General features: G+C 54.5%; 3 protein-coding genes across 6 annotated transcripts; all 3 read left to right on the top strand.

The window, feature by feature from the left end:
* The first annotated feature begins 797 nt into the window (after positions 1–797).
* On the top strand, positions 798–6,648 carry NPTXR (neuronal pentraxin receptor). The gene is made up of 5 exons (XM_031600195.2): positions 798–1,612; positions 4,092–4,314; positions 4,445–4,689; positions 5,038–5,217; positions 5,483–6,648. The coding sequence occupies exons 1-5, from the start codon at positions 1,058–1,060 to the stop codon at positions 5,705–5,707; spliced, it is 1,428 nt and encodes a 475-aa protein (XP_031456055.2). The 5' UTR covers positions 798–1,057; the 3' UTR covers positions 5,708–6,648.
* A 3,875-nt stretch (positions 6,649–10,523) lies between these two features.
* On the top strand, positions 10,524–14,811 carry DNAL4 (dynein axonemal light chain 4). 4 transcript variants are annotated; one of them, XM_031600189.2, is made up of 4 exons: positions 10,524–10,627; positions 11,405–11,611; positions 12,388–12,471; positions 13,669–14,811. In XM_031600189.2, exons 2-4 carry the CDS (start codon positions 11,540–11,542, stop codon positions 13,831–13,833), a joined length of 321 nt encoding a protein of 106 aa, XP_031456049.1. In that variant the 5' UTR covers positions 10,524–10,627; positions 11,405–11,539; the 3' UTR covers positions 13,834–14,811. The 4 variants fall into 4 exon arrangements, with proteins under 4 accessions (XP_031456049.1, XP_031456050.1, XP_031456048.1 ...); XM_031600190.2 differs by lacking the exon at positions 10,524–10,627 and adding an exon at positions 10,640–11,309; XM_031600188.2 differs by lacking the exon at positions 10,524–10,627 and adding an exon at positions 10,640–11,299.
* Positions 14,812–18,673: 3,862 nt separating this feature from the next.
* LOC116233354 (extracellular serine/threonine protein kinase FAM20C-like) lies at positions 18,674–24,047 on the top strand. Its single transcript, XM_031600192.2, has 10 exons — positions 18,674–19,336; positions 20,340–20,515; positions 20,592–20,670; positions 20,972–21,064; positions 21,334–21,449; positions 21,648–21,828; positions 21,937–22,046; positions 22,439–22,520; positions 22,655–22,714; positions 22,792–24,047. The coding sequence occupies exons 1-10, from the start codon at positions 18,858–18,860 to the stop codon at positions 23,024–23,026; spliced, it is 1,611 nt and encodes a 536-aa protein (XP_031456052.2). The 5' UTR covers positions 18,674–18,857; the 3' UTR covers positions 23,027–24,047.
* The last annotated feature ends 45 nt before the right edge of the window (positions 24,048–24,092 follow it).

Here is a 24,092-nt window from a genome sequence, read left to right on the forward strand (position 1 = left end):
CAGTGCCTCACCACCCTCTGTGTGAAAAACTTTTCCCATCCCACCTTAAGACACCCATGCCCCTTTGGGGTGCCTGTCCCCCAAAGATGCCATTTGGGCACTAACTGCAGATGGTAAATCTGCCTGAACTGCTTGCTCCAGGCTGAAGTTGTCATTGCCACTGAGCACCAGGGCTGTGCCATGTGTACATACCATGAGGTGGGTTAGGTTAGGGTTAGTGTTAGGAGCCTTCCCATCGCAGTGTGTGGTTTGGGGCTGGGTGTGATGCAATTGAGCTGATTGCTTTCACCTCACTGCTCTTTTAGGATGAGAAGGAATGGCCTCAAGTTGCACCAGGGAAGGTTTGGGTTGGATACTAGGGAAAACTCAGAAAGAGTGGTGCTGCAGTGGCACAGGCTGCCCAGGGAGGTGGTGCAGTCACCATCCCTGGAGGTGTTCCAGAACCGTGTGGATGTGGCACTGAGGGGCATGGTCAGTGGGCATGGTGGGGATGGGCTGACGGTTGGGTTGGGTGATCTTAGAGGTCTTTTCCAGCCTTATTGGTTCTATGATTCTCCTTGATGTGCTGTGCTGTGCACTCGAGTACTGAGCAAGGAACAAGCAGGTGCCTGAGATGCCCCATTCACATGATGGATGGAAAGAGCGGGCCGGCTGCATGCACCCGCTCCCCGAGCAGCCCCACGTCTCCTTCCCGGACAGCCGCACGGCGCTTCGGACCGCGGGCAGCGCCGGCGCTGCCGTTCCCGTTCCCGGCGGAGCGGTGGGGGCGGCCCGGCGGCGGCGGGGGCGGCGCGTGCGGCTCCGGCTGATATAAGCGCGGCGCGGCGGGGCCCGGCGCCGGTGCTGTTGCTGTCGGTAGCGTCCGTTTCTCCGTCTGCTGCCAGTCCGTCCGTCCGTCCATCCATCCATCCTTCCTTCCTTCCTTCCTTCGTTCCTTCCATCCTTCCTTCCATCCCTCCCTCCCTCCGTCCCCGTTTTGTTTTCTCGCCGTCCGCGGGCTCGGGCCCCCCACGCCGCTGCCACCCTGAAGTTTCTGGCGGTGCTGCTGGCGGCGGGCATGCTGGCTTTCCTGGGGGCCATCATCTGCATTATCGCCAGCGTCCACCCGGCGGGCACCGCCGCCCCCGCCGCTCCCACCGCCGCCGACAATGACTCGGCCGCCGCCGCGCTGCTCCCCGCCGCCGACAAGGGGCTGGGAGCCCTGCACGGCCCCGCCGAGGCTCTGGCCAGCGCCGGGCCTCGCCTCACGGGCTCGACGCCGCTGTTCAGCCGTTTCGTCTGCACTCCGCTGAGCGCCGAGTGCCCCGCGGCCGCCCCCGGCCCCGCCGCCGCCGGCCCCGAAGAGCTGCTGGCGCTGCGCAGCGCCGCGGCACAGCTGCGCCGCACGGCGCTGGAGCAGAAGGAGCGCATCCGCATGGACCAGGAGACCATCCGCGAGCTGACGGGCAAGCTGAGCCGCTGCGAGGGCGGCCTCCACGCCGCTCCCCCCGCTGCCGGGCTCCGCGCCGCCCCCCGGCCCGGCACCATGGGGCACCCCCCCGCCGAGCCGCCCGCCGTGCGAGAGCTGGAGGACGCCGTCCGCGCCCTGCAGGAGCGCATCGACCGGATCGAGGTGGGGAGGCCGGGGGAATCCCCCAAGCCCGACCCCCCAAAACCTGCTCTTTCCCCTCCCGATGTTCCCACCGCCCCTGGGGCGCTTTGGGAAGGTCTTCCTTGCCCCCCTTCCCGGCACCGCGGTCCCTGGTCAGGGGATGGGGATTCCTCAGTGCTCGCCCTTTGCCTCCCCACCCATTCCCCCCATAGCGGGTGGTCCCGAGCATCACTTCCTGACCAGCTGCTGCCCAATGTGGGAACCATGGACCATGTCCAGATGCTGCCCTCCTGCTCAGCCCCATCATGGCCATAAAATGGGGCTCCTTGCAATGGAAAGTGTGAGCATAGACTCCCTCCCTGGAGGGCTTGGAGAGATGGGAAAGACCCCAACCTACACTTGCTCCCCTGAGCATCTCTACCATGGTGTCAGCCCATCCTGGGGTCAGTGTCCATTCCTTGGGGTTAGGATGGGTTCAGCGGCCACGCAAACCATGGTGGGGGTTCGTGGTTACCTGGGGGCTGGCAGGGAGAAGCATCCACTTTGCGGGAATGAATGCAGCAGGGTGAAGCAGGTAAGCTTTGGGCATGTGGGGGCTGCTTTTCTTGAGTTATTTCCCCCAGATGTGCCATTGCTCCAGGGACAATGTGTTGATCTCGAGGTCTGCTGGGGCCATGGCCACCTGCCAGGAGCTTCACATCAACCTCAACACCATCCCACCTGGTTCCCATTACCATCCTGTTCCTCTCTGTCAGCACGGTGACACATTGAGAGCCAGTGCCCCTTGAACTTCATTAACCACAGAGGGTTCAGGCAAGGGGGTGGCAAAGGGTCATCCGTGCAGTCTGGGCCTTGTAAGACATAACGAGATTGAAATGGAGAGGTGTGGATGGAGGACATCTCCTTGGGGAGCCAGCCTGGGGGTGATGCTCTGGCTGTTGGCAGCAAAGCGATGGGTATGGGTATGGGCACCCAAACACTGGCAGCTCCAAGCAAGACCCAAGGGTGATGGAGATGTACTGCTGGATTGGCTCCTCCAAGGGAAACTTTTCCCCATCCCTTGTGGCGCGGTGGTGGGGGCATAGAGAGCTGTGCCAACATGGGACGGGCACACAAGTGTGGGAAGTGCCCAGCGTTGGGCTCCGCAGTGGGCACCTGTCCCCAGACCTGCTCTCCCCGCTTAGTTGAATGCTGGCACGGGGGGGGAAAGCTGTGGGGAGCAGATTTGCCAATGCATTAGTAAATGAAGGCTCTGATCTCCTTACATAAATGAAAGTGCATTGTGCCCAACAATGAGTACCGCCCAAGCCCCCCCCACAGCTGCTGACATTTCACGCGCTGAGCGCTACCTGGCAGCTTTCAATCTTTTCACCAGCTCTGGTGCCCAACGTGTGCCATGCACCTCCCCCGCTCCTGCTGCCCACTCCCCAGCTGCCCGTGCTGTGGCGGCAGATGGGAGCCCTCCCCAAACTGGTAAATAACAGCTGCACAGCTATAATTAAGTGTTTCATGAAGAATTGGGGAGAAGCGTGCTTGGAGGTGCTTATGGAGATGCAGCATAGGCTGGGAGCTGGGGGGCTGAGATGGTCCCATGTTCCCACATCCCATTGGGGTGGTTGGCCTCAGGGATGGGGTGACTGGAGCTGCGGGTGCCACCTGCACTCTTCCCTCCTGGAGAGGCTTTGCTCTCTGCAAGAGCATCTCTGGAGAAAAGTGGATGCTGGAACTGCCCCCCATGTACCCTCACCATTGGTTTTTTGCTTTTCTCTTTGGTTTTCTTTGTAAAACCCACAGAGGGTTTTTGCCTTGGCTGTCCCTGCTAGAGGCTCTTCCAAAGCCCAGAGCTTCACTGGTACTTGGCAGCATCTCCTCATTTCCAGCCTCAGCGTGCTCCCGCCTGGTCCAGGTCCATTTGTGCTCATGCCAACACCATCTCCTCGCTTCCTCTCCCTGCTACTTCCACCTGCCGTTCCCATCCGTGGCAGCCACATCCTGCATGCCCAAGCCTGGCTCAGCTACAAGGAGGTGTGGACAGGGCAGGGGGGTCACTGCCATCAGCCTTGGGGACTGGAGGTGTCCCCGAGTGCCACTGCTGACCCTGTTCCTCTTGGCACGCGTCCTGGTAGCTGGGGCTTTGCCAGCAGATGGGCGATGCCGGCTTACATTGACAGAGAGCTACCTGCTGACCTGGCACGTGTGCACGCACCCACGCACATGGGCTGAGCTGGGCTAAGAGGATTGCTCAGCCGTGCCACAACAGCAAGCGAGCAGCAGGGCAACCTGAGCTCCCAAAAGTCATTGAGAGCAACCAACGGGCCAACCTCATTTTGTACCAGAGGTTGATGGGACAAAGCCCTTGGGCAACATCCTGGGTTGTGGTCCCCATGGTGTCGTGGGTTGACGTGGTCCCTGTGGTCCACATGGTGTCATGGGTTGACATGTCACGATTTAACCTTCCATGCTGACATGATGTTGAATTTCACCCTGTCGCCGAGCGCAGCAGGAGCTGCCATCCCGTCCCAACGGGTCAGCACCCACCGCCCCGGCGCTCGCCCGCGATGCGCTGCACAGCAAGATGGAGCAGCTGGAGGAACAGCTCCTGGCCAAGATCCTCGCCCTGCAGAAGGAGAGGCACGCCGCCAACACGGACCGCAGCCAGCAGCAGCACGACATCGAGAAGGAACTCAATGCCCTGCAGAACCGAGTGGCAGAGCTGGAGCACGGTGAGTGCTGCCCAAGAGGGACCGAGGTGGCGTGGGCTGACATTGAACCCAAGCACAAACCTGGAGGAGCGCGGGATGGGCACCCTCACTCCTCACCCTCCTCTTCTCTCCTCCCATCTTTGGCACGCAGGAGCTCCAAGCTACAGCCCTCCTGATGCCTTCAAGGTGACTATCCCGGTGCAGAACAACTACATGTACGCCCGCATGAAGAAGAGCCTGCCGGAGCTTTATGCCTTCACCATCTGCATGTGGCTGAAGTCCAAGGCCTTGTCAGGGCTTGGCACCCCTTTCTCCTACTCCGTCCCCACCCAAGCCAACGAGATCGTGCTGCTGGAGTGGGGCAGCAACCCCCTGGAGCTGCTCATCAATGACAAGGTCAGCCCAGCCTTCTCACATTCCCTCCATCCCCATTCTTGGAGGTTGATTACCCATCTCTGGAGGTGCTCAAGGCAAGGTTGAATGGGGCCCTGGGCAGCCTGACCTGGTGGCTGGCAGCCCTGCCCATGGGACATTCCAACCCAAAGCCATTCTGCGATTCTGTGATCCTAAGTGACTTCCATGGGAGGTCACATGGGGGACCACAAGGAGGGAGGGCAAGGGGAGGACAGCTCTGCCTGGTGGGTCTTGATGGAGAGAAGCAACGGAATTCTGAGTCTCTCAGTGGGGTACACTGGGGCCCATTGGCAGCCCCATTGAGTTTCATTCTCTTGCTTTCTACCCAAGGTTGCCCAGCTGCCACTGAGCCTGAAGGACAAGGCCTGGCACCACGTCTGCGTGGCATGGACCACTCGCGATGGCAAGTGGTCGGCGTATCAGGACGGTGAGCAGCGGGGCTCCGGTGAGAACCTGGCTTCCTGGCATGCCATCAAGCCACAGGGCGTCATCATCCTGGGCCAGGAGCAGGTACCTGCTGCAGCCTACAGGTTGCTATGGGTGTGGGCATTCCCAAATGGAGTTTGGGCAGAGGCAGCCCCAAATAGGGCCCGGGGTGGGGACTGTGGGGCTCAGATGTGGGGGCTCTCTGCCTGCTCATCCAACATCCAGGTGGGCTTCTTGTTCTCAACATCTTTTCCTCTTCCCTTTCCTGTCCCTCTTCATCTCCACCTCCACACGAATCCTTCCCTCCCCCCAACTCATCCCCTTGTCCCTGCTCTGCTCCCATCCCCAGGACACTCTGGGCGGCCGCTTTGATGCCACGCAAGCCTTTGTTGGGGAGCTGGCCCACTTTGCTGTATGGGACCACATGCTGGCTCCAGCGGAGATCCTGGCTTTGGCCAACTGTACCTCGCACCTGCAAGGCAACGTCATCCAGTGGGACGACCAGGCTGTCGAGGTCTTTGGAGGGGCCAGCAAGGCAGCCTTCACTGCCTGCGACGAGGGGAGGAAGGCATGAACGGCACTCTCAGCTCCAGGCTGCCCTTCCAACCCTCCCAGATCAACGAGACCCTCTCACCACTACCACCACCCTATGATGGGGCGATGTTCGAGGCCTTCAGGGGAGGTCCCACGGCAGCCCCTCGCTCCTCCTGCCCCTCACCTTGCCCTGTTTTGTTTTGGGCCCCGGGCACTGGGGATATGGGGGGGCTGGGAGTGGGACATCCCCTACACTTCTTTATTTTCATCGCCCTGACGTCTGGTTTTGTGAGCCTGCTCCCTCCGAGCTCTTCTTCTCCATCAGCCATTCTCCAGAACCATCCTCCCCCCATAGGATGAAAAGAGTCCTGTGAGGGGGATCTATTTATTTTATTTTAAGCCTTCCCTGTGCCACATAAGGCAGGGGAAGAGGGTCAGAGACTCATCCTCATGCACCCGGCCCTGGTTGGGGTGGAGGAAATGAAGCAAAAGTGAGGAAAAGGGGCACGGGGAGAGGTGTACCTCACTGCTCCCCCAGCCCTTTGGGGCTGAGCTACTTGCAGGGGTGCTGGCCTCACCCGTGCCTCGGCCCCTGCTTTGAGCTGGCTGGGGCTGGGGATGCTGGTGGCCTCGCAGAGTGCCGGAGGATGTGATGTTTCCTTGCTGGTGTCTCAATATGTCTATGCCGGGGGTTTTTCAGGGGGGTCTCACAGTGTGATGTTCAGCTTCCAGCACTCCTCCAAGCCCACCATGTCCCACTTTGCACCTCCTGCCCAGGGACCGGGGGGCAGAGGAGACAACCCACCAGGGTGGGGGGATGCAGTGGGGATGCAGTGCAGCCTCTGTGCCAAGTGGGAAACACTGTGATCTTCATGCCCCCCTTCCCCTCCGCCAGTCGCTCGCTTGTGCGTGGCCGTGTCGTGTTGGGACATTTCTTTTGTAACGCTGGCTGTGGGCAATAAATGTGGCGTGTCTGTTGGAGCCTCGTGGGGCTGCAAACCTGGTGGAAAAAGAAGGCAAAAATCCCTATGGGTGCTGGGTGTATGCCTGGAGGGAGGCAGCAGAGCTCTGGGAGCTCAGGGCTGCAGGATGCTCTGCAGCTCTCACCTAAGGCTCTCTCCTGGGGGCTTGGAGGCAATCAGGCTGAACGGGGAACATGGAAAGACTATAATTTACCCAGTCATTTTAAAGGCTTATGGCAAACTCCTCCGAATAAGGCTCTTAAGGAAATGAAGTCATTATGGAGAGATTAAAAACTAGTTAAGAGGCAGGAAATCAAGAATGGGAATAAATATTTGATTTCCATCCTCAGTGAGGCCTCAGCCCTGACGTTCTGTGGCTGTGTATTCTGTAACTGGGTGGAGAAGGAGAAGCAAGGTGTGGGTTTTGGTTATCTGTGCCCTATGAGAAGCAAAAACTGGTTACAAGGTTTAGGAAGGCAGGTGGGGAGATGGCAGGAGGTGAAAAAATCGATGGGGTTGCAAAGAATAATTGCAATGGCTTACAGATGCTGCTGGCTTCTAAATTAAGCAGAGTCACTGAGGAAAAGAACTGTCTCTCTCTGAGGTCAGCTTGCTGGAAAACAATGTTTTGTGCACTGTGACAAGGGAAAACGAGATGGTTCTTAGGAGGGTTAATGAAGGAGAGGTGTAACAGCTGTACTGAGAGCACGCTATAGCCCAGCACCTCTTCCTAAAAGAGGGATTAAAGCAAAGACATATTGGATGCTGACACTATTAATTATGAGGGTCTGAAGCCATTAATTACGAGGCTTGAAGAGGAAACGCCATAATTCCCAAGCTGGGAGCTGGGCTGCATGTGTCCCAGTGGGTGCCACCACTATGAGCCCATTTTGTCCTAACGATGGGAGGCTGCTCTAATTGCCTCCATGTCCTCTTGCAGGCAGGAAGGCTCAGCAGGACGCTCCAGCAGGGCTGTGCTGTGGTAACACACAGCTGGCTGTGTCCCCATTTCCCAGCCAATGATGGGCACTGCAATGCAACCTGATGCTGCCGTGCATTAGTGGCACGTTGTTGTTTTACCAGCACAGAGGTATGAATTCAGGCTTTGCTGAACAGTGCCAGGGTTCCCCATGGGGAACGTTTCCCCCTTCTCCCCCCCCCCCACCAGCCTGGAACCACACTGATCAAAACCAAAGCAAAATTAATTGCAGGCAACATCACGCAAACACTCGCATACAACACACAGCCTCAGACAGAGCTCGCACCGACTCGCTGCTTCCCAGCAAAAGTGGGTGAACTACACAGGGATTAAAGCATTAAAAAAAGCACAGAAAGAATACGGTGCTTGAAAGCGCTGTATCCCCAGAGAGATTAGAGTAGCTGCCTGGAGATAGAGTAATGATGGAAAGATCTTCTTCCCAGAGATTCTGTTCCTAATTATCTTCTTTGCACACACACACACACATGAAAAGGATGATCTCCCGGCTTTTATCTCTCTCTCGATGGTTTTAGTGCCTTGTTGCAAGAGGCCCATGCCTGCAAAGGAGAAAAAGGAGAAGGAATCAGCCTCAGCTGCAGGAAGACTGCGGCTGTCATGGAGCAAGGGGACAGGAGGCAGCGTTTCATTTCTGTCACCGGTGGCAATGAAGGCAAAGGGAAGAGAAATGATCACTGCAACACTGTCCTCCCAGCGCTGTCAGGGGAATAAAAGCTCTGGGCTCTGCTTGGATGGATGGGTGTTGGGTGAGTGGGGCTGCCTTCACCCTGCAGCTGCTGGGAGGACATTTCACGTACATACCAACAGGACACCACGTGAACAATCTGGCCCCTGGACCTGTTCTGCATGACAAGGATGTGCCCTGATGGAGAGCCAGGCATCACATTTGGTGACCTGGGAGTAGAAAGTGTGATCCCAGAGCTGGATTTTCCTTCAGCTGTATTAATTTTAGACTGAGATTTTGGGCCCATGAGAACCTAATAAGGTTCTACAGGGACAAATGCAAGGTGTTGAATCTGGGTCAGGGCAGATATGAGTATGGACTGGGAGAAGAACTTGTTAAGAGTAGCCCTGCAGAGAAGGACACAGGGGTGCTGGGGGATGAAAAGCAGAACATGATCCAGCAGTGTGTTCAGGTGGCCAGGAAGGCCAACAGCATCCTGGCTTGCATCAGCAATAGTGCAGCCAGCAGGAGCAGGGAGGTGACTGTCCCTCTGTACTCAGCTCTGGTGAGGCTGCACCTCGAGTGCTGTGTTCAGTTCTGGGCCCCTCACTAAAGAGAGACATGGAGGCCCTGGAGTGTGTCCAGAGAAGGGCAGCAGAGCTGGGAGCATCAGACTTGGAGCACAAGTCTGATGGGGAGCAGCTGAGGGAACGGGGGTTGTTCAGTCTGGAGAAGAGAAGCTCAGGGGAGACCTCATCACTCTCTACAGTGACTTGAAAGGAGGTGCTCTTTAACATCTTTATCAATGACATCAATGTTTGAATGAAGTTTGCTGATGACACCAAGCTGAGTGGTGCAGTCAACACGGTGGAAGGAAGGGATGCCATTCAGAGGGACCTCAACAGGCTTGAAAGGTGGGCCCGGGTGATCCTGATGAGGTTCAACACAGCAAAGGGCAAGGTTTTGCACTTGGGCCGGAGGAATCCCAGGCATCCATACAGACTGGAAGGAGCGGTCCTTGAGAGCAGCCCTGCAGAGAAGGACCTGGGGGTCTTGATGGATGAAAAGCTTAACATGAGCCAGCAGTGTGCCCTTGCCCAGTTTGGAAAGCAAATGGTATCCTGGGCTCCATCAGAAGAGGGGTGGCCAGCAGGGACAGGGAGGTGATTGTCCCTGTCTACTCTGTTCTTGTGAGGTCCCATATGGAGTATTGTGTCCAGTTCTGAAGGTCAGTACAAGAAAGACAGGGAGCTGTTGGAGAGGGTCCAGAGGAGAGCAATGAAGATGATCAGGGGGCTGGAGCACTTGCCTTACAAAGACAGGTTGATGGAGCTGGGTTTGTTCAGCCTGGAGAAAAGAAGGCTGCGGGGTGACCTCATTGCAGCCTTTCAATACCTAAAGGGAGCCTACAAACAGGAGGGGAATCAACTCTTTGAAAGGGTAGATAACAGCAGGACAAGGGGAAATGGTTTTAAGTTGAGGGAGGGAAGATTTAGGTTGGATGTCGGGGGAAATTCTTTACAGAGAGAGTGGTGAGGTGCTGGAACAGGCTGCCCAGAGAGGCTGTGGATGCCCCGTCCCTGGAGGTGTTCAAGGCCAGATTGGATGGGGCCCTGGGCAGCCTGGTCTAGTATTGAATGGGGAGGTTGGTGGCCCTGCGTGTGGTGGGGGGTTGGAGATTCATGATCCTTGAGGTCCCTTCCAACCAGGGCCATTCTGTGATTCTGATTTCGTAAGGTTGTGATGAGGTGAAAGTAGGCCTCTGCTAGAAGGTAACAGTGATAGGATGAGAAGGAATGGCCTGAAGTTGTGCCAGGGGAGGTTCAGGCTTGTCTACGAGGGAATATTTATTCCCCATAAGAGCGGTGCTGCAGTGGCACAGGCTGCCCAGGGAGGTGGTGCAGTCACCATCCCTGGAGGTGTTCCAGAACCGTGTGGATGTGGCACTGAGGACATGGTCAGTGGGCACGGTGGGGATGGGCTGGATGATTTATGTCTTTCCGACCTCAATGATTCTGTGATTCTACTTACACCACAGGATACACTAGGATACACTAAAGGCGGAACCACATCCCGAAGGCACCACGTCCTTCTCCTTAACGACGCTCCGCACTGAAGCCGCTCCCCGCCCCCACCCGCAGGCGGTGGCACAGCACAGGCACGCCGCGGACACCCCACGCCGCGCGGCCCCAAGCCCCCTCCGCCAATAGGGTGAGGCGGGAGGCGCGCTGGCAGCCAATGGGCGGCGGGGAGGCGGGGCTTCCGGCAGCGGTTGCTAAGACAGCCGGAGCTCTTCCTTAGCAACCAGTGCGGGCCGCGGCGGCGGCGGCGGTGTAGGTGAGGCCGCGCTCCGCTCCTGGCCCTCTTTTCCTCCTTCCCGGCGCCGCTCTTCGGGCTCTGGAGCCTCGCGGCCGGGGCTGTGGCGCGTTTTCCCGAGCCGCCCCAGCCAGCCTGCCCTAAGACCACCTCCCTGCCCCGTGGAAGTGCAGCGTGCCAGGGCGGCGGCGTGAGGGTAGCGCCGTGTGACATCCCTACTTCCTCTGAGCGGGAGGGGAGGCACCTCGCTGTGAGCGAGAGAGCCGGGGCAGGCCGCAGTGGAATGCTCGGAGTTGGCTGGGCTGCCGTGCCCTGGCTGTGGTTGGCTGTTTGGCCTGAAGCAGCGGCCTGGCGCTTTCCTCTATGGGAATCCCCAGCTGACAAATGCCTGGGGGTGAGAATAGCGAGTGCCCCAAGGCGGGCTGAGATGTTCTGTTGAACGTTCTACCCGGATCGTGTTCCTCAAATACACGCGCGCTTTGTGGTGTACCAGACCAGTAATGGTTGATGCCCCCTCGTTGCTTGTGGGAAGCGTTGCCCTGACTTGGCACATCCCTCGAACTGGGCTGGTGCTTCTGGGAGATGCTGCCATCCTGAAGCCTCGCTTATTGGAAATGATACATTGTTAAAATTTGTTTGCTGTGAGAGCTCTCTGATTGCCTGGCGTGTGAAGAAGTTACTGTGATACAGTGAGTAAGTGGAGGTAGGGACAGCATTCTTGCAATAGTTTTCACCTTTCATTTTAATGCAAAGCTTTCTTCTTGTCTCCTATTTGTTGTTTGTTTGTTTCTGTTTAAGCGGTGTCCTCTGGGCCTGGAAGCTTCCACTTGTGCTGATCCTCAGAGCCACACTCCCTGAGCCATCTGCACTGCAGGGCCTTGCTGAGCTCCATCCCAGCTCCCTGCCCCTTCACGGGGTCACTGGGAAAAGACCATGGCCGACACTGGGGAGGGGAAGAAGGAGGAAGCTGATTATAAAAGACTGCACAGCTTTCCGCTGATTAGGGTAAGAAGGAAAATGAGTTATGTGTTTAGCAGTGTTACAAATATGCAGTGCTACCTTTGTTCTTCCCCATCTTCCAAAATAAGATTTCTCCCTCTGACAGCTGCTGTGGGAGCTGTGCTGTACCTTAGCTGTTCCATATAGGGATTTCAGTCACCACCATTTCTTCTGCCTGTCCGTCAGGCAAGGAAATCAGTCAGCCAAGGGAGCGTGGCACAAAGCAGTCATCTGATGTTCCACTCATGCTGCCTTTGGAGCCCTCTGCTCACATTGCTAGATACAACGTGTTTTTATTCTGTTTAGAGGAGCAGGAATAAATGATCTTAGCCAGCCAGATAACAGAAAAGACTGTGTAATTCTGTTATGCTTACAGACATAATTAAGGATGGTTGAAGCAGTACTGTCTTTCTCTTCATCTTTGCACTGAAAAACTAGCAACAGTATTTATCTCCTCCTTTAAGCTGTGCTTACTTTTATGCTAGTCTTAAATTTGGAAGAGAACAATTCTGCATGGACTGGAACAAAGGAAAGAATGGACAGACAATAAAGTAATAAGCCATTTTCATATTAATCTAATGCTTGGTATTCTGACAAGCTTATATTGCTGATGATGTTCTGCTTTAAGCTAACACTGAACGTCACGTGGAGTAGCTGCCTTGTGTCCGTGCCAGCAGCCTGGGCTCCGTGACAGCGTGGGCAACATAAGGGCTGTTTTCTGTTGTCTTCTGTCTAGCCTTTATTTTTCTGCTCAGTTCCTTTTTCTTGTTTGCTCTTTGCAGCACACAGACATGCCGGAGGAGATGCGTGTAGAGGCCATGGAGCTGTGTGTCACAGCATGTGAGAAATATGCCACGAACAATGAGGTATGAGCTGAATCCATCAGGCCATCCTTTCGTTGCTGCAGCTCAAGGAATCTGCAGGAGCAGGGCTGAAGCTGTAGGGCATAGTAGAACCACATACTGACAGATTACTCAGTTTCTGTACTGAGCAAGGGCAGAAAGAGACAGCTTGGCTAGATCTCAGATTTAGTTGCTTTTGTGAGTGAGATCTGTACTAGCTGTTTGCTTTCATGCAGGAAGCAAAGATGAGTCACAGAGCGATGCCACCTCACAAACCTTATCTCCTTCCTTCTCTGTGAGCTTCCTCTCTGTTCATAAAATGTCCTGACTGTCCTGAGAGCCTGTGTCAGAACTGTGAGAGTGGCCTGTCCCAAAATGTGGGTCCATTTGTCAGTGTTGAGCAAGATCATCCACATCAGGGCAGGGAGAGACTCTTATTTTGGAAACGAGCAAATTAAGCTCTTTGAACCTTTAGGTACAGTCTGTTCAGTCTTCCCTGTCAGCTTTCAGCCTCTTGCATGAAATTACTGAGAACACGTAGATGGGGTGTGATGGAGGAGTTACAGTCTTTTGAAATATTATCCTCATCTTTGAGGTAGAGAGATGAATGAGAACACACTTGCTCAATGGGCAGGGCACAGATTGCTTGTGCTAGAGGAGCTCTATGCTGGAGTGAGGCAAAGCTACAGAGCAGGAGATTCCTTCTATCCCCTCGTGCCTGAGACAACAAGTGTCACTGCAAAATCTTCTGTTTTCCTGACCTAACAGGGTGTGATCTTAGAGAAGCAAGCCTTCTAGAACTCAGCCTAGTTTCATTGTTTTGGTAATTAGCTGGAAAAATATATATATAATATATAAATGGACTCATGTAAAAATAGCTGCAGCTTAGTGACCTGAATCTCCTACCATACTCAGTGTGCCCAGCATAACTCCACCACTATAAAAAACAGAGCTCTTGCATCTCTCAGACCGTGTGAATGAGAAAAATGCCTGCTAGATGTAGTTGTTTAATTTCTCCTAGCTGCTATGCTGGAGGCTGCTGCAAACAGTAAGCTACTTTACCCTTTGGCACAGCCCTGAAGAGCTTCCAGTTTGCTCAGTGCAGCTGCTATACCTGTTGCCTGTGGCTTGAGTACTTTATTAGAGAGGAATAGCAGGGGGATGTTGCACGGAAACTTGCTGCTTACTATGTCTCACCCTACACTTTCCTTCATTCTCCAGAGTGCTGCCAAGATGATCAAAGAGATGATGGACAAGAAATTTGGGTCCTCCTGGCACGTGGTGATTGGGGAAGGGTTTGGCTTTGAGATCACTCACGAGGTGAAGAATCTGCTGTACATGTTCTTTGGTGGCAGCCTGGCTGTGTGTGTCTGGAAGTGCTCCTGACATCTGGCTGGGTCCCAGACTTGCTGCATACAGGAGATTTCTTCCTTCACCGATTTTGTACAATGTGGAGGTGGGGCTTTATTTTTAATAGTTAAAACATTGAGATTCCTTTCCATACTGACATAACAGTTCCATGGGATGCGTATATTTGGGGGGTGTGTGTGTATAACTTGCTAAGCCTGTCCTCACTCATGGGATTTCTGATCTGTCTGTGGCTCTTTCCTTGGTGTTTGAGCTTAAACAACAAGGAGGTGGTTAAATAGGTAATCTCATGGCACGCCATGCAGCAGCACTATGAGGGGGAAGAGGAGGAGAAAAGGTGCTATCTAGTCCTATGTTTTCTCCTCCCACTTGTTCTACATTGTGTCCTCTCTTCTCTGCCTCCCCGGCTATGTGTGGTATGGTTCTGACCAGTGCCTCTTTCCTCCCTCTTAACAGCACTACCTTTCTCTCTTCTAAATGACCACGCAGAGCTGGTTGTGTCAAGAGTGTCCCTTTGGGTTGTCCATGGAGGTGTTAGCTGTGGGGAATTAGGCTTGTTTTACCCTTTTCTGCTTGATTTGGGAGGACAGCTGAGCTGCCTGGATGTAGGAGGCTGCTATGCAAGCTACCCCCTCCTTTTTCACCCACTGCATGCTGAGATGGCATTGAAGCACAGGCGGCTGTTGATGCCTGGGGAGTGGGTGAGAACTCTTCGTACAGCTTGAATGCCTCCCTGTCAGTTCCTGGGGGTGTTGCGAGTGCCGTGTACTTTCAGCATCTTGTTTGGAGGCTGGTAGGGGAAGGAGGTGCCATGTGAGATATCACTTGGTCATCAGAAACCTAACGTCCTTTTGGACTTGCTTTTTTAGCCTGTTTCTTCTTTTAAAGCTGTCAGTGTTGGAGGATGGAGTGAACGTAATTGTATGTTACGTATATGGCTTATTTATATAAATCTGGGGAACTGTGTTTTTTACAATAAAAAAATAGTAAATTGTCTTTTTCTGTGTTTGTTCTAAAATAAAAACCCAATGTGGTGGATGAAAAAGAGAAATAGTTCAGGAAACATGGAAGTAAGCAAGGAATAATGTAGCTCAGGCAACAGCTGATGGCGAGTACACACCCTGCTTCCTTCCTGGGTGATTCCAAGGGAGCAGAGAAGTACTCTCATCCTTCCCATTCAATTCCTTTTGTTGCTGCAAGCCTGTCGAGGAAGGTTGCCACATCCATGGTGCTGCTGACCCAGGTCCTTTGTGGGAGTAGCAGCAAGGGAGTGTACTTGCATCCTCTGCCCAGCCAGTGTGCATCTGCTCTGACCTTTGGGGTCTGGCATTTGTGGCTCCTATGATTTTTCAGACTTTGCTCTGAGAAAGCCACCAACCGTGCCACTGGCAGCTCATGTTTTATGAGAGGCTATACTCGAGTACGTAGTTCAATTCCAAAGGACTTTTCTGCATTAGGGCCTGCAGTGGATCAAATGTGAAGGGTTTTCCATTTCCCTTAGTTTCTTCTCTGGATCTCAGTGTTATGATAGATGTCTTTCTGCCATTTCAGCATGTCAGGAACTCTTCTGCAAGGTAAGAATTGGAGTAATATAAGACCACTAGAAATTATTTCAATTTTTCACCATCTGTGCTGGCTGGGCCCCACATCCTGTCACATAATTCTTTACTGATCAAGTGAAAGAGACTTGTAAGGTAGTGGGGAGGACACAAAACTGGTACCATATCTGCCAGGTGCCAGGATCATTGTGCTGTCTGGAAGACTCCAAACCCTATGAGCTTCCTGTTGGTGTGATTACTCTGTCTCGCTCCAGCTGGCTGACTTTAAATGAAAATAGCACTATTGACTGGCACTTGCTGCAGCTGGCAGGTGGAAAAGCTGTTTTTCTGTTCCAAGACTTTCCACCTCCTTTATGTCTGGATGCACATCCAGAGGAAAAGGTAAAGCCACCGTCTTTGGAATGCTCTGTGCTCGCTGGAGCATAATGATACCTTCAGCCATACCACAGTCTCCTTAATTGTCCTTCTTTCACGCTAATGAATAATTAACTGCTGTGTACATGTCCGCAGACAGGCTGGTCATGGGCATCTCTGTGGGGTCATGCTGACCTGCAGATATTTGTAGGGAGAGGGAGCTGCTTACCTCAGGATGCAATCTCTTGGCCTTGCTACCAGCCTGTTATCAGTTTGGCCACCAGCTGACCACAGCTAATGTCTCTGTGACCTGCATTTGCAATAGGCAAATGCTGACCAGTCCCCAGCATCCTCAGAGCACAAGCACACAAACAAATCGAGGTGAGCTAGGTGTGAATTTGCAGCAAGTCAGCTCCTACACTGCAACTCCCCCAAGGTAAGCAAGTGCAAGGTGGCTCGCAGGAGAGCGCCATGCTATTTTTGTTTCCAAGGGCAACAGCTCTCCCACAAGAACTTACCACAAAAAGCCACCCCATTTTTGAATGCCTGTTATATGTGAAAGCATAAACCTCAACTTTCCAAAATTCAGCTGTGTGCGTCAAGGCCCCCAAGCAAGTATTTGGTAGGCTCAGCTTTCCTGCTTGTTGCAAGTTGAGTCATGCTGCACTGATTCCTGTGTGCTACAAGAAACTCCCACCCTCCTTTTGCTGTGGAACTAGAGCACAGTCTGGGGCTTTTGCTATGGAACTAGAGCACTTTGAGGCATGCCTGTAGTTCACATGGCAGTAAGGTTCATGGATTGGAGATGGTCCCTTCTTGTTCCATGTTATCCCGCAAGTAACCACTCTGCCACTGATGCTTTGGAGCCTAAAAATGCTGTTGACTCTAAAAACTGCCATCTCTTGCTGGAGGCTTTTTACCTTAAAAGTTTTTTAGCAGAAATCTGGGGAAGTTGGCACTGAATGTCTAACTACTGTTTTTTCCCCTCCCTATTGTGTCTTGCCACCTGGGTGTCATTGCTATTGCCATCAAAGGATCAAAGTGAGTCAGATGTGAAAAAGGAGTTGAAAAGCTCAGGGTGATACATCGGTGCCAGTCAGAATGACCGTTTCTGTCCATCCATCCCAGCAAGCCAGCGTGGAGTGGTAGCAGCTCAGAGGGCTGTGCTCATGATTTCATCCCTCCCTGCCGAGGGGAGATGGGGAACATCGTTATCGGCTGTCGGCCTGCGTGGCGGGGAGTCCGCGCTCTGTGCCAGCAATGGAAGTGTCCTTGGGTGTAGGGCTCCTCCTCCATCCCAAAGGTGACTGGGCCCTGCTGTGAAGGGGTGAAGAAGCTGGAAAAAATGGAGGAAAGAGGTGCAAATTCAATCGCTTCTCTGTGATGATGTCATGGCAACGAGGTGCACTGATGTGCTGTCAGGCAATCAGGGCAGGCTTTGAAGCTCCCCAGCTCTTCCTGTTGCTGTAGGCTCACGTCTGGCTTTCTGAAAAATCTTTTGGTTAATATTTAATGCCAGCATTGAAGTGCAAAGGGTGGCGAGCACCCCACCTATTCCCCTTTCCTCTATATTCCAATTTGATGCTAAATTAGAGTTGGGGAGTGGGGAGGATTCTGATTTACCATAGCATGGGGACAGGTCTCCTAGTCAGAAGGACGGCTTCATCCCATATTGGGGAAAAAAGGCTGCAGGCTCTGTGCTGGTGTCCCCATGTATGCAGCAGCCCTGGTAGCTCAGCAGGAGGGAGCTACCTACATCACAGACCTGTCCCAGTCTGGCTCTGGGATGCGGGAAGGATGCCTTTGTCACCCTGCCTCCCTGCAAACCAAGTTTGGAGCTGATGCTGAGCCAATGGAAGAAGCAGGGGGTCTCCCTCTCCCTTTGCTCTCCCGGAGCTGGCTTTGGAATAAAGGAATCCATGGCCCCTCTCTGAGAGCTGAGCCCAGCTCCTTTGATGCAAGTAGTTAGCACATGTTTTTATTGGCTTTTTTTTTTTTTCCCCACTAAGCAATGACCTAACGATCCTGTGTTCCAACCACAGCCCCTCCTAGGCGCCTTCTTTCCAAAACGTGCATCTAGACCGGATCCAGCAAACCTCCTGGTGCAAGACGTCGTGTTCCCTTCCCCAGGGAAGCCATCTGCTCCCCTCTGCCCGGCTCCTTCTGCATGGTTTGCAGCTCGCCAGCCCTGTGGGAAGCTCTGCTCCCGTCGGTCGTGCTGTTTGCGCGTGGCAGGGGGAAGGAAACGCGGTGCTGGCTGGATCTGGGGCTGCTGGCAATGTCAGCTGGAGGCGGTTTCCAAGCAACTGTTGTGCTGCGGGACACGGAGAGCCAGGAACACCATATTCCTGCTGCCCGTGTGGGCTGGATGGAGCCAACATGGGGCTGGTGTGGAGAGCAGCACAAGCTGGAGGGTATTGTAGGGCTGTGGCACGGGAGGAGGTCTCCAGCCCTGCTCCTCATCTGCCTGCCTCCAGCAAGGGGGACAGCGTGATATATGGGATTTCATGTGTCCTCTGCATTTTTGGGGAGATTAAAAAGGGTAAAACTGCTCCAGCTGCTATTTTATCCTGTTTATTTTAGCCACTGATGGGCAGTTGCATACAAGCAACTTGTAGATCCTTGAAGAGATGGAGAGGTGGTAACATTGCCCTGGCTAAGCAGTGGGAGCAAAACTGGATGACGAGCACGTGAATATAAGCATGGTGGGAGCCCAGCAGATAGGATGGAGCTGGGGAGTGCGGCAGAAGTGTGCAAACAAGGAGGGAAAGCAATGGGAGCTGGGCAGGGAGAAGCCCAGAGAGATGGGAGAGTGCAGGGCACCTGTTTGATTGCCAGTGTATGGGTTATCTGTGACCGTCTCTGGCCCCGACCCACCTGCAGCTATTGATTTGGAACTTGCCCTGTTCATGCTAACCTTGGCACTGCTAGCTCGTCCCTTATAAATCCTGCTGCAGCTCCTACCCCTCTCTCTGTCCTGCCACCAGGGTCTTCCCACAGCTTTGCTTTTTGCTGTGATGTTTTAGATGCAGGACAACTCTCCCTGATTTCTGCCCAGAGAAGAGACGGGGCAGTGGATGCACTGACTCTCTTTACCCTGTGTGGGTGCCTGCCCCTTGGCAAAGAAGGATGCGGCGCCAGCTGCAGACACTTGTCCAAAGGAAGTTTAAAGTCCTCCTCCTCCTCCTGCTGCTCCTGGCCTTCCTGCTGCACGTAACGATGGACTTGGCTCTCCCCAAGACTCACAGGCTCTGCAGCTGCGATGCGAAAGCACCAAAAGCCTTGGCTACCCCCACAGGCAGCCCTTTGCTGGCCAGCCTTGAAAAGCTGAGCCTGCGCATCCTCCAGGACTTCAGTGGCAGCAACAGTTCCTTGGAGAAAAGCTCCCAGCCACAGCGAGCAGGGCCACGGGGAAAGGATGGGGATGTGGGAATCCAGCACCAGCATGGAGACGTCAGTCCAGCATGGGCCAAGGGATCCAAGCTGGCTGCACTCTTTGAGCATCCCCTTTATAACATCCCGTTGCCGGAGGTGAAGGACAAAGACAAGCTGTTTGTCGTCAATCCCTTGGAAAAGTTCAGCCTAAGGAGCAGTGGGAGCGATGAATGGTGAGGAGTGGGCTGGTCTGGGGGGGATGCGTGGAGGTGCTTGAGGGGACAAATGGCAGGGAGCAAACAAATTATTTCCTTGCTTGGCTCAGCATCCCACCTGGATCGCCCCAGTGCCTCAGATCTTATCTCAGCCCCATTTCCAAGCTGCTGCCCCAGGGAGCTGTAGGGAGCCTCCTGCCCATGTGGCACATGGTGAAGTCCAAGGAGAGGCCTGAATTATTCAGTGTTACGTATGATATCTTCTAGGTCATCTCCTCCTCTCCTTACCCAGCACTGGTCTCTCACTGTAAATTTCAGGGAACTCCCCAATGCAGACTTCTGACCAGTTTGATCCCCTTCTCTCACCCACCTCATGTTGGAAATGCAAAACCCCAAATGTCAGCTGGCTCTTGACACGAGACCACGGCAGTCCCATGTTTCTCAGGGCACTCTCTGACCTCTTTAGGCTCTGCTGGGTGGTGAGCTCTCCACTGCTGGGTGCCTATTTTTGTCCCTGCACTACTAACCTCTAATTAGAAGGGAAGATATTAACGGAGATACCATGGGTAATACGCAGCAGATTCCTTATGAAAAGCACACCTTCCAGAGGTGAAAATACTAAGATGGGGGGACTAGATAACCCAAATTCATCCCACAGAGAAGCCAGGGGTTGTCACTGGTCTGGTCAGGGGGAGTCAGTTGCAGGTGGGAGCTCAGGATGCTGCTGGGAAGCATTCTTTTATGGATGTTTTGTGTTCCCCTTTAACTGTGCATAGCTGATTGCACACCTGGGAGCTGATCCCCTGGGGTGAGATCAGCTGGAAACTGAGGACCAGCTGGGAGACCATGGGGACTTTCTGTGGGGGATGCAAGGGTGGCCATCAGCTGCCAAGGGGACCTGCCTTAGGGGCTTCCGCCACCACCCAGGCCTTGTGCTGGCTCTTCCCAGAAAGGGCCTGGGAACAAGACCCCATCCCAACTAAATGTTGTTGTTGGGGTGGTGGTGGCTTTTGGGCTGCAGGGTCAGCAGCAGTAAAGCCGAGATGGTCCTCCCGACAGGGAAGACAGCCTACGACACCTACCCTGCCTGGCTCAAGTTCCACGTCGGCATCAACCGCTATGAGTTGTACCCACGTAGGGACCCCCTGATGCCCAACCTCCTGCAGGACCTGGCCACCATGAAGATTGTCAGCTCGGGTATTCACCCCTACCCACATCCCTATCCCATTGGCCTCCCCACCAGTCCTAGTCACCCTTGTGTGCTCCCTTCCAGTGCAGAAGTCTGGCGGTACCCAGCTGAAGCTCATCATGACCTTCCCAAACTACGGGCAGGCCCTCTTCAAACCCATGAAGTGAGTAGAGCTTGACTTCAGCCCCAGCGCTGGAGGCCCCTTCCCCTACTGCTGGCTGCAGGCTTGGTGCAGCTTGTGATGGGCTAGTGACCTCCAGTGGTGGGAAGGAGAAGATGATCCACGAGGACCACTTCCCAGCCCTTGTCCCAGTGGCATTTGGGGCCGCACCACACAGTGGGGTACACCTGTGCCTGGTCATGTCTCGGTGGCACCACAGACACAGCACAAGGGGTGGTTTGGGAACAAGCAGGAGGTGATCCATTCTTTGGCCACCATCCCTGCCCTCCCCAAATCTTCTCAGGCAGAGCAGGGACCAAGAGACCCCCGCTGACTTCTTCTACTTCTCAGACTTTGAGCGGCACAATGCGGAGATTGCAGCCTTTCACCTGGACAGGTGAGTTCTCTTGTGTGGCCTGCACCCAAAAAGAGGCCTCAGCCCTTGGGGGCTACCCTGTGCTTGGTGGGAAACACGACCAAAAATCTTCCCTCTGGGGCCTGTAGCCTCCCAGCAAACCTCACATCCAACCCTGGCCAAGAAACAACTCCTTCAGCCATTTATTCCTCCTCTATTGCAAGGATGCCTGCATCTCATGGCACTTGTACTAACTGGGTGTAAAAAAATGCCTCCACTGGCAAGAAATTGTGCTGAGTTTTGTGTTTTAGGATCCTAGATTTCCGACGAATCCCGCCTGTTTCTGGTCGCTTGGTGAATATAACAAAGGAGATCCGGGACATCACGACTGACAAGAAACTGGCCAAGACTTTCTTCATTTCCCCAGGTGAGCTCTTGCTAACCTTTGGCTCTCACACAAGGGCAGGCACCCATCTGGGAATGACTCCAGCTACCACCGCGTCCCCATCTATGGAGGTGGTTCTCAAGAAGAGTCACCATGCTATTGCTCTATGCGTGTGGCATGGTGAGTAGCTTCATCTGGTTCTTGTTTGGTCATCAGCCTGTGCTTTGTCTCCCATACCAGCGGGCAACGTCTGCTTCTACGGGGAGTGTTCCTACTACTGCTCCACTGAGCACGCTCTGTGCGGCAAGCCGGACCAGCTGGAGGGCTCCATGGCAGTCCTGCTACCCGACAAAGCTCTGGCCAAGCGTCGCTCCTGGCGCAGCCCTTGGCGCCGCTCCTACCACAAGAGCAAGAAGGCTGAGTGAGCTGGGACATTGGGGGACACAAAGGGACTCGAGGAGCGCAGGAGGGCTGCCCAGGTGGCCCTGTGGTCGCTCTCATGTACCCATTGTCCATTCTTTGTCTGAAGGTGGGAGCAGGACCCCAACTATTGCACCCAGGTGCGCCGGACGCCACCCTATGACAGTGGTCATCGTCTCCTTGACCTCATCGACATGGCAGTACTTGATTTCCTCATGGGTGAGTGCATCCCTCCGGTTTCTCCTCACTTTCCAGTAGCTGGTGGGAAAGGCAATGGTCAGGCTTTGCACCGTGAAGGCACTCTGCCTGCTTGTCCCCATGGCCTGGTCCCCACCTGATGGCATGTTTGGGACTGAAGAACCTGTGGTATGTTGCATACACTGAGTCATGGAATTGTTTGAGTTGGAAAGGACCCTTAAAGGTCATCTAGTCCAACTCTCCCGCAGTGAATGACATGAGTGAGGCTGGTTTGCCCTGTACCATCACAGTGTTGGGGTGCTTGTCTCCTGCCAGAACTCAGCGCTGGATGATATTGTGCAGGAGTTGGCATGGGGCCATGCGGGTACCCATCCCAGCATCCCACTGCTGCCACTCTCTCCTCACTCTTTTAGGCAACATGGACCGGCACCACTATGAGACCTTTGAGAAATTTGGGAACGATACCTTCTTGCTTCACTTGGACAATGGCCGCGGGTAGGAGAGAGGGGAGCACTCAACCACCTTAAGTGGACAGAGCTGGGGCTGAGGGGTGCCAAGAGTCAAAATGAGAGCCGATGCAGGGTAATGCTACACACACCCCGATGCCAACCCTTGGGTTTCTCCCTCAGCTTCGGCACGCACTCTCGTGACGAGATGTCCATCCTGGCCCCGCTCCAGCAGTGCTGCAGGTAAGCGGCTCCCACCACCCATGTTCCCATTGGTGAAAACCCAGCCTGATGCCAGGCTCTCTCCTCCGCATCGGCAGCATCAAGAAGTCCACCTACCTGCGGCTGAGGCTGTTGGCCACCGAGCCCTACCGCCTGAGTGATCTGATGCGGGAAGCACTGGCTGCCGACCACCTGGCGCCCATCCTGGCTGAGCCCCACCTGCAGGCATTGGACCGGCGCTTGGGCAAGGTGCTGGTGGCTGTGGGACGCTGCCTGGCCACAGCAGCACAGCCCCACCAGGTGCTGGTGGATGACGTAGGGTCGTGGCTGTGAGACGGGGATGGTGACGTGATGTGATGGCTGTTGTCACCCTGGGAAGAGCTTGGAGTGCGTGATGTTGGATGATGCAAGGGGAGACGGGCAGGTGCGCGCGTTATTTAAATAAATAGGTCGGCCTCGTGGAGCAAACATGATTTGGGATCCCGGCCAGCAGGGCTGTTTTTCCAGTCCCAGATTCACGTGGCATGCTGGCATGGCCATCCCTCCAAATCCTTTTATAATGAGAGAAAGAATTTTCATAGAATCACAGAATGGTTGGTTATGGAAGGGACCTCAAAGCCCACCCAGTCCCCGTGCTGTGTGCAGGGCTGCCTCCCACCAGCTCAGGCTGCCCAGGGCCCCATCCAACCTGGCCCTGAACCTCCAGGGATGGGGCACCCACAGCTCTCTGGGCAGCTGTGCCAGTGCTTCACCGCCCTCTGAGTAATGTATTTCCACCCAAGACCTAACCTAAATCTCCTCTCTTTTAGTTTAAAGCCATTCCCCCTCATCCTGTGCAAAAAGCTGGTCCACTTTCCTGCAGTCAGTCCCTCTCCAGCTTTTCCCCAGCCTACAATTAATGGGGCCTTTGGTGAGCTTCCACGTGGTTCACCCAACCCGCAGTGCTCATCCCTGCCCACGCTCTTCCCACACCCACCCAAAAATCCCAGCGGGCGCCGCGTCCCTCCTGCAGAGGTGGCTCTGGGATCCACACCGGGCCCTGCACCATATATAGCGCCCGGCTTCTGGCTTATCCACTAATCCTGGCCGGGGTTAATCCGCGGTGGGTTTGCGTCAGCTGGGACAGGTGCTGTGGGACAGGGGCTTCGTGCCCCATGGTGGGGATGAGTGGTGGGGATGGGTCCCTGGGGTGGCGGCGGGGGCACGAGGTGTCCCCAGGACACGGTGCAGAAAGCAGCAAATTGGGTGAATTGGTCGCTAATGAGCTATGGGGAAGGGGGGGGAAGGCAGCGGTTAATGGGTCCTGGGAACGGCAAGGGGAGATTGAGGCTAGAATTAATGGGCTGGAAGGAAAGGGGAAAAAAAAAAAAGGAACCAACAAAGAAACAAGGGACAAAAA

This window comes from Phasianus colchicus, chromosome 1 (genome assembly GCF_987193195.1).
Source record: "Phasianus colchicus chromosome 1, bPhaCol1.hap1.1, whole genome shotgun sequence".
NCBI classification, from domain to species: Eukaryota; Metazoa; Chordata; class Aves; order Galliformes; family Phasianidae; genus Phasianus; species Phasianus colchicus.

Coding starts and splice junctions, on each gene's coding strand:
- DNAL4 (XM_031600189.2), top strand. CDS start 11,540: ATGGCCGACACTGGGGAGGGGAAGAAGGAGGAAGCTGATTATAAAAGA. Junction 11,612..12,387: donor ACAGCTTTCCGCTGATTAGG/GTAAGAAGGAAA, acceptor TGCTCTTTGCAG/CACACAGACATGCCGGAGGA. Junction 12,472..13,668: donor AATATGCCACGAACAATGAG/GTATGAGCTGAA, acceptor TTCATTCTCCAG/AGTGCTGCCAAGATGATCAA.
- NPTXR (XM_031600195.2), top strand. CDS start 1,058: ATGCTGGCTTTCCTGGGGGCCATCATCTGCATTATCGCCAGCGTCCAC. Junction 4,315..4,444: donor AGTGGCAGAGCTGGAGCACG/GTGAGTGCTGCC, acceptor TTTGGCACGCAG/GAGCTCCAAGCTACAGCCCT. Junction 4,690..5,037: donor AGCTGCTCATCAATGACAAG/GTCAGCCCAGCC, acceptor TTTCTACCCAAG/GTTGCCCAGCTGCCACTGAG.
- LOC116233354 (XM_031600192.2), top strand. CDS start 18,858: ATGCGGCGCCAGCTGCAGACACTTGTCCAAAGGAAGTTTAAAGTCCTC. Junction 19,337..20,339: donor AGCAGTGGGAGCGATGAATG/GTGAGGAGTGGG, acceptor TTTGGGCTGCAG/GGTCAGCAGCAGTAAAGCCG. Junction 21,829..21,936: donor CACAAGAGCAAGAAGGCTGA/GTGAGCTGGGAC, acceptor CTTTGTCTGAAG/GTGGGAGCAGGACCCCAACT.